General features: G+C 36.0%; 1 protein-coding gene across 1 annotated transcript; it reads left to right on the top strand.

Annotated features, from left to right (window-relative positions):
• Positions 1–4,608: 4,608 nt before the first annotated feature.
• LOC128222012 (uncharacterized) lies at positions 4,609–10,584 on the top strand. The gene is made up of 3 exons (XM_052930745.1): positions 4,609–4,619; positions 5,396–5,522; positions 8,301–10,584. The coding sequence occupies exons 2-3, from the start codon at positions 5,406–5,408 to the stop codon at positions 9,474–9,476; spliced, it is 1,293 nt and encodes a 430-aa protein (XP_052786705.1). The 5' UTR covers positions 4,609–4,619; positions 5,396–5,405; the 3' UTR covers positions 9,477–10,584.
• The last annotated feature ends 593 nt before the right edge of the window (positions 10,585–11,177 follow it).

Below are 11,177 nucleotides of genomic sequence, written 5' to 3'. Positions count from 1 at the left end.
ACGTACAAATAAAAGCTCTTCACTTTAGATCATTCATTGGGTGAGTCGGGCACGTGCAAATATAAGCTCTTCACTTTAGATCATTCACTGGGTGAGTCGGGCACGTACAAATAAAGCTCATCACTTTAGATCATTCAATGGGTGAGTCGGGCACGTACAAATAAAAGTTCATCACTTTAGATCATTCATTGGGTGAGTCGGGCACGTACAAATAAAAGCTCTTCACTTTAGATCATTCATTGGGTGAGTCGGGTACGTACAAATAAAAGCTCTTCACTTTAGATCATTCATTGGGTGAGTCGGGTACGTACAAATAAAAGCTCTTCACTTTAGATCATTTATTGGGTGAGTCGGACACGTGCAAATATAAGCTCTTCACTTTAGATCATTCATTGGGTGAGTCGGACATGTACAAATAAAAGCTCATCACTTTAGATCATTCATTGGGTGAGTCGGGCACGTACAAATAAAAGCTCTTCACTTTAGATCATTCATTGGGTGAGTCGGGTACGTACAAATAAAAGCTCTTCACTTTAGATCATTCATTGGGTGAGTCGGGTACGTACAAATAAAAGCTCTTCACTTTAGATCATTCATTGGGTGAGTCGGGCACGTGCAAATATAAGCTTTTCACTTTAGATCATTCATTGGGTGAGTAGGGCTCGTATAAATAAAAGCTCTTCACTATAGACCATTCACTTGGTGAGTCGGGCACGTACAAATAAAAGCTCTTCACTTTAGATCATTCACTGGGTGAGTCGGGCACGTGCAAATATAAGCTCTTCACTTTAGATCATTCACTGGGTGAGTCTGGCCCGTAATTTGTAAGCGCACTTCGTTATAAAATATTATTAGTATGAGTATGGCACGTACAGCATTATATCCCTTTACTTCAAGTCATTCATTGGGTGAGTCGGGCACGTACAAATAAAAGCTGTTCACTTTAGATCATTCATTGGGAGAGTCGGGCACGTACAAATAAAAGCTCTTCACTTGAGATCAATCATTGGGTGAGTCGGGCATGTACAAATAAAAGCTCTTCACTTTAGATCATTCACTGGGTGAGTCGGGCACGTACAAATAAAAGCTCTTCACTTTATATCATTCATTGGGTGAGTCGGGCACGTACAAATAAAAGCTCTTCACTTTAGATCATTCATTTGGGTGAGTCGGGCACGTGCAAATAAAAGCTCTTCACTTTAGATCATTCATTGGGTGAGTCGGGCACGTACAAATAAAAGCTCTTCACTTTAGATCATTCATTGGGTGAGTCGGGCACGTACAAATATAAGCTCTTCACTTTAGATCATTCACTGGGTGAGTCGGGCACGTACAAATAAAGCTCATCACTTTAGATCATTCATTGGGTGAGTCGGGCACGTACAAATAAAAGTTCATCACTTTAGATCATTCATTGGGTGAGTCGGACACGTGCAAATATAAGCTCTTCACTTTAGATCATTCATTGGGTGAGTCGGACATGTACAAATAAAAGCTCATCACTTTAGATCATTCATTGGGTGAGTCGGGCACGTACAAATAAAAGCTCTTCACTTTAGATCATTCATTGGGTGAGTCGGGTACGTACAAATAAAAGCTCTTCACTTTAGATCATTCATTGGGTGAGTCGGGTACGTACAACTAAAAGCTCTTCACTTTAGATCATTCATTGGGTGAGTCGGGCACGTGCAAATATAAGCTCTTCACTTTAAATCATTCATTGGGTGAGTAGGGCTCGTATAAATAAAAGCTCTTCACTATAGACCATTCACTTGGTGAGTCGGGCACGTACAAATAAAAGCTCTTCACTTTAGATCATTCACTGGGTGAGTCGGGCACGTGCAAATATAAGCTCTTCACTTTAGATCATTCACTGGGTGAGTCTGGCCCGTAATTTGTAAGCGCACTTCGTTATAAAGTATTATTAGTATAAGTATGGCACGTACAGCATTATATCACTTTACTTCAAGTCATTCATTGGGCGAGTCGGGCACGTGCAAATATAAGCTCTTCACTTTAGATCATTCATTGGGTGAGTCGGGCACGTACAAATAAAAGCTCTTCACTTTAGATCATTCATTGGGTGAGTCGGGCATGTACAAATAAAAGCTCTTCATTTTAGACCATTCACTTGGTGAGTCGGGCACGTACAAATAAAAGCTCTTCACTTTAGATCATTCACTGGGTGAGTCGGGCACGTGCAAATATAAGCTCTTCACTTTAGATCATTCATTGGGTGAGTCGGGCCCGTAATTTGTAAGCGCACTTCGTTATAAAATATTATTAGTATGAGTATGGCACGTACAGCATTATATCACTTTACTTCAAGTCATTCATTGGGTGAGTCGGGCACGTACAAATAAAAGCTCTTCACTTTAGATCATTCATTGGATGAGTCGGGCACGTACAAATAAAAGCTCTTCACTTTAGATCATTCATTGGATGAGTCGGGCACGTACAAATAAAAGCTCTTCACTTTAGATCATTCATTTGGGTGAGTCGGACACGTACAAATAAAAGCTCTTCACTTTAGATCATTCATTGGATGAGTCGGGCACGTACAAATAAAAGCTCTTCACTTTAGATCATTCATTGGATGAGTCGGGCACGTACAAATAAAAGCTCTTCACTTTAGATCATTCACTGGGTGAGTCGGGCACGTACAAATAAAAGCTCTTCACTTTAGATCATTCACTGGGTGAGTCGGGCATGTACAAATAAAAGCTCTTCACTTTAGATCATTCATTGGGTGAGTCGGGCACGTACAAATTAAGGCTCTTCACTTAAGATCATTAATTGGGTGAGTCGGGCACGTACAAATAAAAGCTCTTCACTTTACATCATTCATTGGGTGAGTCGGACACTTACAAATAAAAGCTCTTCACTTTAGATCATTCATTTGGGTGAGTCGGACACGTACAAATATAAGCTCTTCACTTTAGATCATTCATTGGGTGTGTCGGACACGTACAAATATAAGCTCTTCACTTTAGATCATTCACTGGGTGAGTCGGGCACGTACAAATAAAAGCTCTTCACTTTAGATCATTCATTGGGTGAGTCGGGCACGTACAAATAAAAGCTCTTCACTTTAAATCATTCATTGGATGAGTCGGGCACGTACAAATAAAAGCTCTTCACTATAAATCATTCATTGGATGAGTCGGGCACGTACAAATAAAAGCTCTTCACTTTAGATCATTCATTGGGTGAGTCGGGCACGTACAAATAAAAGCTCTTCACTTTAAATCATTCATTGGATGAGTCGGGCACGTACAAATAAAAGCTCTTCACTTTAGATCATTCATTGGGTGAGTCGGGCACGTACAAATAAAAGCTCTTCACTTTAAATAATTCATTGGATGAGTCGGGCACGTACAAATAAAAGCTCTTCACTTTAGATCATTCAATGGGTGAGTCGGACATGTACAAATATGAGCTCTTCACTTTAGATCATTCATTGGGTGAATCGGGCATGTACAAATAAAAGCTCTTTACTTGAGATCATTCATTGGGTGAGTCGGGCATGTACAAATAAAAGCTCTTCACTTTAGATCATTCATTGGGTGAGTCGGGTACGTACAAATAAAAGCTCTTCACTTTAGATCACTCACTGGGTGAGTCGGGCACGTACAAATAAAAGCTCTTCACTTTAAATCATTCATTCGGAGGGCCACGGCTCGTACAAATAAAAGCTCTTCACTTTAAATCATTCATTCGGAGGGCCACGGCTCGTATAGAGAACTTTATTTGTGATACAAAAAAACAAAACAACGTAAAACGTATTTATTTAAAGCATTTTTCCCATAGCTTGGAGATGTAATGGTGTGTGACCTTAAAACATTGTTGCCATTTACAAATAACCAAAAGCCTACACCACAAATCTGATTGTCCCCAAAACAGGGTAGTTGGTTAATGTATTCAAGGTCGATACAGAACAAGCATGGGTTTTGCATGCATCCTTGCAGCCAGCTCTCGTGAAAACAGCTAGCAACGATACAGTAAAAATCCAACATGCAACAGGAAAGATCCATTTGAATACGTGTTTAAAGGTCAGTTAATCTATTTAACGTCAATAATGATATAAATTTGCATCATCAAATCAATAAACAACGTCGTACGCGGATTTTGGTTAAATGTACAAACAATGCGCTTCATGTCAATCACTTCATACAACTAATTTAAAGTGTTATTGGAGAAGAGGTCATTATTGTGTTTCTGGATATTATATATTAATTATTAACAACATCTATTAATTTTGCTTTCAGTCACTTCATACAAATAATTTAAAGTTTTATTAGAGAAGAGATCATTTTTCTGTTTCTGGATATTAGATATTATTTGTCCACAACATCTGTTAGTTTTGCTTTACTCGTTTCTTTCACTTCGTTCATTGCAGCTGAAATACGACTTTCTTAACCGATTTTTGTCTCATATATACCTGGATTTGTTGCGGCCGCTTCATTGCAGAGAAATCTCAGTTTCTTAGACAGACACAGTTATAAGTTTTGTTTTGCTGAAAATAGGAATTTAGCAGTGAAACCGGTATCCAGGTAAGAGCCACAGAGATGATGATTTCTGTTTTACATTCAGTTTCAGTTAGAAAGGAGTTTGTTCTCGTAAGTTCATTTTAGCTGGAATAACCAAGGTTTAAAGTTATTTTTAATGTAAATTTATATATCACGAACCCATATTATATTAAAAATAGTTAACAAACAACAGGCTTATGGGCTTAACATTCATGATTGCTTTATGTTTTATTTATATAATGATTTTAATTAGACTCTTTGAGTTTATGTAAATAAATATCGCATGGATGCTAGCCAGACAGAACGTAGTGTCAACACGAGGAAATACTGTTACCTGAGGCGAAGCAACTGTCTTTACCCGAATGTTGCCAATATGAACTGTCACACTGGTAGTCATGAAATATGTATAAATGACTGACACTCACTCGCTCGCTCACTCACTCACTCACTCACTCACTCACTCACTCACTCACTCACTCACTCACTCACTCACTCACTCACTCACTCACTCACTCACTCACTCACTCACTCACTCACTCACTCACTCACTCACTCACTCACTCACTCACTCACTCACTCACTCACTCACTCACTCACTCACTCACTCACTCACTCACTCACTCACTCACTCACTCACTCACTCACTCACTCACTCACTCACTCACTCACTCACTCACTCACTCACTCACTCACTCACTCACTCACTCACTCACTCACTCACTCACTCACTCACTCACTCACTCACTCACTCACTCAATCGATCACTCAATTGATCAATCGCTCACTCACACACCCAAACACTCACTATCTCACTCATTTACTCAATCATTTATTCATTTAATTGTTTGTTTATTTATTTATTTCAGAAAAGGCGTTATGAGGCCCGAACTGCTGTATCTGCTTTTGTGCTTGATAGTCGTAAAGCCCATCCACGGATCCCGCCTGGGAAGACTTGAAGATGATGTTAAAATGCTTAAAAGCCTTATATTCAGGGTAATCATATTGACATTTCAATAGTTGGCCCCTACGAAAATAATAATGCTATCTTAAACTCAAGAACGCTTAAACAAGTACAATTTTGGACGTTCCTCTTTTTCATTACACATTATACAACATGAAACTTTGTTTTATAGAAGGATAGTTTGGGTTTATATAATAGATATTAATATATATTATTAAGCCAATCCATTGTCATCTGTTGCTATGTCACTCTGAGACAAACTATGGTTATTTTCAAGCGTGTTAACTACTTAAATTCAATTACATTCATCCTAATTGGAATATTATGCCAAATGTTAGCTCACAGGATAAAATGGTGGATAAAGCAAATATATTAATAATATTTTATGTGCTTTATTTGACGACATCATAATCTAGTAAAAGGTAAACAATGGTGAATTGATATTTCGTTAGAGTTTAGATTGCATATTGATTGATTAACAAGAAATCGAAAATTTTACGCTATTGCTGAATATTTTTTATAATGTGTTATTTATAGAATAATGCACTGTTGACCATGTTTTTTTTTCACTGCGGCAATTATCAACCAAAAGCCATGGTCAACAATGTCTTATACTGTTTGGTATACATGTTTTGTCATTTGTAAATGATTTGACCCGATTTTGCAAAATCCATTTTGAAACAATACAGGATTTGATTAGCAGGAAAGAATGAAACGTAAAGAAATCAGAAACAACAAATTGATTTTGAATGCCATAAGATACGAATTCATATGGAATAAAATGACAGTGCATATAGTAATATGTGAATTATCTAGCTATTATGTTCACCAACAGGCATAATCTAAAGAAACATATATTCTCTCACGTCAATTTTAATTATTTTATATTGATGAAAAAAAAATGTGCAGTATATTCAGATAAACTCACGGTTTGGCAAGGGAGGTAATCTATTCTAAATATGTTTCTCTGTGTAATTGAAAAGGTGAATGCGCAAGAAAGTTAATCGATACGAAATATGTCTCTCCGTATAAATGAAAAACTCAAAGGCGCAAGACAATTACGAAATATGTTTCTCTGTATAAAAGAAAAACGTAAAGTTGCAACAAAGTAAATCGATACGAAATATGTTTCTCAGTATAAAAATGGAAAACGTAAAGGCACAAGAAAGTTAATCGATACGAAATATGTTTCTCTGTATAAATAAAAAACCTAAAGTCGCAACAAAGTTAATTGATGCGAAATATGTTTCTCGGTATAAATAAAAAACGTAAAAGGGCGAGAAAGTAAATGGCTACGAAATATGTTTCTCTGTAAAAAAATGAAAAACGTGAAGGCGCAACAAAGTTAATCGATACGAAATATGTTTCTCTTTATAAATGAAAAACATAAAGGCGCCAAAAAGTTAATCTTTGCGAAATATGTTCTTCTGTACAAAATGGAAAACGTAAGGGCGCAAAAAGTTAATCGATGCGAAATATGTTTGTTGTGAAATATGTAAAACGTTAAGGCGCAATGTAAAATATGCTTCTCTGAATAAAAATGAAAAGCGCAAACGCGCAAGAAAGTTAATCGATACGAAATATGTTACTCTGTAAAAAATGGAGAACGTAAAGGCGCAAGAAAATTAATTGATGCGAAAAAAAATTCTCTGTAAAAATGGTAAACGTAAAGACGCAAAAATGTTAATCGATACAAAATATGTTTGTCTGTAAAAAATGGAAAACGTAAAGGCGCAAGAAAGTTAATCGTTGCGAAATATGTTTCTCTGTAAAAATGGAAAACGTAAAGGCGCAAAAAAGTTAATCGATGCGAAATATGTTTCTCTGTAAAAATGGAAAACGTAAAGGCGCAAGAAAGTTAATCGATGCGAACAATGTTCCTCTGTATAAAAATGAAAAAAAAATAACGTTAAGACGAAAAAAAGTTAATCGATGCGAAAAATGTTCCTCTGTATCAAAATGGAAAACGTAAAGGCGCAAGAAAGTTAATCGATGCGAAATATGTTTCTCTGTATAAAAATGGAAAACATTAAGAAAAACAGCTCTGGGAATTAGACGCAATTCCAGTATTGAGTAATTAAGTTAATTAAGTTAATATTTGGTGCAATATGCTTACTATATAACAATTAATTGTTGTTTATGAAAGATTTGTTGACACGATAATGAAACAATATATTTTTATTCAAATTATATATTCAAAATTACTCTCTTATTTAAAGTAAGTCCAAACACATGTATAACAAACAAATATTTTGAGTAATAAATCTTCTTACTAACTAAATGCTGCATTTGTGGAAAATATTAATAACTAATAACAAGATTGTAACCATGCATTTAGTAGCTGAAAACGCAAAACTATTAAATGATTGGCGAGTGGTAAAATAATTACTGTGATCTACTATCGTATAAGGTAGAAATACCATGTTTTCTGCAAATTTCGTTCAAATTAAACTCGGTATCCTTCATCAGAACAATTGTTTTCGGCAGCTGACATCCTTTTTGATATATTAAAACACTTTAATTTATTTTGGTAAATCTTATTTGGGAGTAAGAGTGCATCTTTAAATATAGTTCATCTCGTCGACACAAAAAGCAAATATAGCTTTTTGTGCTGGTATATTGGTTCGATGAAATATATTGCTATCTTTCACCGAAACTAATATTTGTCTTATCTCTTCTCTACACACTGTATGATAAAACTACCAACAACACGAATTTAAGATATATATATTTCAGTTAAAGAAACTGTTATCACTGTAATACAGAAACAATGCATTACGAATAATGCACGTTATATAATGTTCTTTCAGGAGTTATTATCAATTCGTGATGAGGTCAACGAAATCTCAAACAGAGTCGACATTTTGGAAAACTTAACGGTTACGTACGACCCAAACAGTCCAAACCAAGACAATGACATTACTTCTTACAACCTTGGTGATACAACTGGAGAAAGTGGCGAGAAACTCATACGTGCTGGGAATAATATATTAAGTCATGTTGTTACAGCAGAGGTTCAAAATATGCGAAAGGCTTACGCAAACGACAAAAAAGGATTATATCAACTGAAGAACGATGTTAAAGGCCAACTGAGAGAGCTTACACAAAAGATAACTAGCCACATGAATAACCTGACTGCAGACGTGCAACACAATATCGAGTACATTCATGAAAATATATCGATGGCAAATGTTACTTTGTCAGAGTTCATCAATGAGTCTATTTCCAACGTAAGCATGTTTTCGGACACTGTCGAAAAAGAAATAAAACAGTTGTTTGAAGACACATGTCAACAGCTTACTTTAAAATTAAATGAAACGGAATCAAAAATCAAACAAAATATTTCTTCCGCATATCGCCAGAATAAAGACAATCTTGAACGTTTCCTGACATTTGCTGATCGTAATGTTAGTAAAATGATGCTTAAAGCAGAAAACCTTGTAAATGTTATTAATACTAACTTTTCGGAAATGCCAATTCAAATCACTAATTTATCATTAGATTTACAAACAACTAAAAATGAAATAAAAGGGGTAGAGGAAAGGCTTGGGAATAAATTGGAGTTAACTTCGAGTCATTTAGGGAATGAAATTGTTTTTCTGAAAAGGTTACATTATTATTATATCCCAAGTGTAACAGACATCCGTTTGGCCAACACGTCTTCATATGGCTCCAACGGCATCCAGGGGCGGCTAGAGGTCCGTCACGATAATACGTGGGGAACGGTGTGTGACGACAGCTTTGAGCACACTCAAGTAAGTGAACCTTACATAACAAACAACGTTAACGCTGTGTGTAGGATGTTCGGGTTCAGGGAATGTAATTATGTATTGCGAGCGGGTCTGGGCGAGGGCAGTGGGGACATCTGGATTGACAATGTGAAATGTGGAGGAGGAGAAAGTAGCTTCCTAAAATGCCCTCACGAGGGGTGGGGTGTTCACAACTGTGTTCATAGTGAGGACGTAGGGTTCCGTATGTGGAATTAATATAGTGTCAACATAATAGCACCAGCACAGTGACAGGATCAATATGTTGTGTATTTGCTTCTGGATTTAGTGACAATATATTATGAATTTTCAATTGGAATGTTGTTTAATGCTTAGTTTAGTTTATAATATCAATTGTTTATTTGCAAAACAAACGTGCATTATGTGTGCGAGGCAGGTCTGGGTGAGGGCAGTGGGGACATCTGGATGGACGGTGTGAAATGTGGAGGAGGAGAAAGCAGTTTCTTAGATTGTCCTCACCATGGGTGGGGTGTTCACGACTGTGGTCATGCCGAGGACGTAGGGTTCCGTATGTGGAATTAACATAGTGTGAACATTATAATACGATCAAAGAGGTATAATTTATATTGTGTTTATAAAAAATGATTTTTTCCTTGATATTGTGACAATTGAACATGCATTTGTTATTGAAATGTTTTGTTGTTAATTATGGTTGCTAGAAACTGAATAGCAATCCAGCGGAGGCACCAGAAAATGTCTGTTTAATAATCGTCACGTTTCTCTTGATGGAGATACAACTATAACGGTACAAACAATGTCAATGACTATGATCGTCCTACCAACGAGGATTAATGGAGATTAAACTTTTTTTTAAATGAATGTACTATCGTTTGTTCAAGAACCATGTATTTATGAAACGAAAGACAGCGAAATAAATGTCAAGGAGCATTATATAATTTGATGACAAGACGCCCACTATGAAAAACAATGAAAAGCCATGAACTATGCAGTCAAGTATAAATCTTACATGTAATTCTGTAGCAAACAGACGTCCTTTAAATCTATTTTGCCTGTTTCTAAGAGAAATATTGAACACGTTTTAACACATTTTAATACGTTTTAACACTGTGCATATGTAATTATTTATATGTTATAAGCAATGAAATATACTTTGCATCTCATAAATATCTCACATTGTTAAACAAACTTCTTAATCAACATTTGTTTTTCCTGTAACATTTTGCTTTGTTCATTTGCATATTGCTTCTTCTGTTCTTTAAAACAGCATTATAGTTCTTAGGTTATTTTTCATATAGTCAAGCCGTCATGTTATAATGAGCCCAGGTATTGGAATAAATTGTATTCTTGAAAACTTGAAATGTTAACTACAAGTTTGCAAACGTAAAATTTATTTACGTTCATTCACATTAACAATGTCAAACTCTGAACAATTGTCAAATAAGTTTAAATGCAAACACTCTGACCATTGGTCTCAAACGTTTAAAGGCAAACACTCTGATCATTGGTCTCAAACATTTAAAGGCAAACACTCTGATCATTGGTCTCAAACGTTTAAAGGCAAACACTCTGATCATTGGTCTCAAACGTTTAAAGGCAAACACTCTGAACATTGGTCTAAAACGTTTAAAGGCATACGCTCTGACCATTGGTCTCAAACATTTAAAGGCATATATACTCTAAATATTTATCCAGCCCGTTTTAAGGCACACAATATGAACTTTGGTCCAGCACTTTCTATTTCATACACTCTTAACAATGGTCTAACACTTTTGAAAGGCACACATTCTAAAGATTGGTTCAACACGTTTGAAGACATATACGCTAAACATAAACCAACCCGTTTTAAAGGCACACTCTGAACATTAGTCCAGCACGCTTTAAAGGCACTCACTCAGAACTTAAGTCTAACACGCGTTATATGCACTCACTCTTAACATC

Source organism: Mya arenaria, chromosome 16, assembly GCF_026914265.1.
Source record: "Mya arenaria isolate MELC-2E11 chromosome 16, ASM2691426v1".
NCBI lineage: Eukaryota > Metazoa > Mollusca > Bivalvia > Myida > Myidae > Mya > Mya arenaria.
This window is presented reverse-complemented; position numbering and strand designations above follow the sequence as displayed.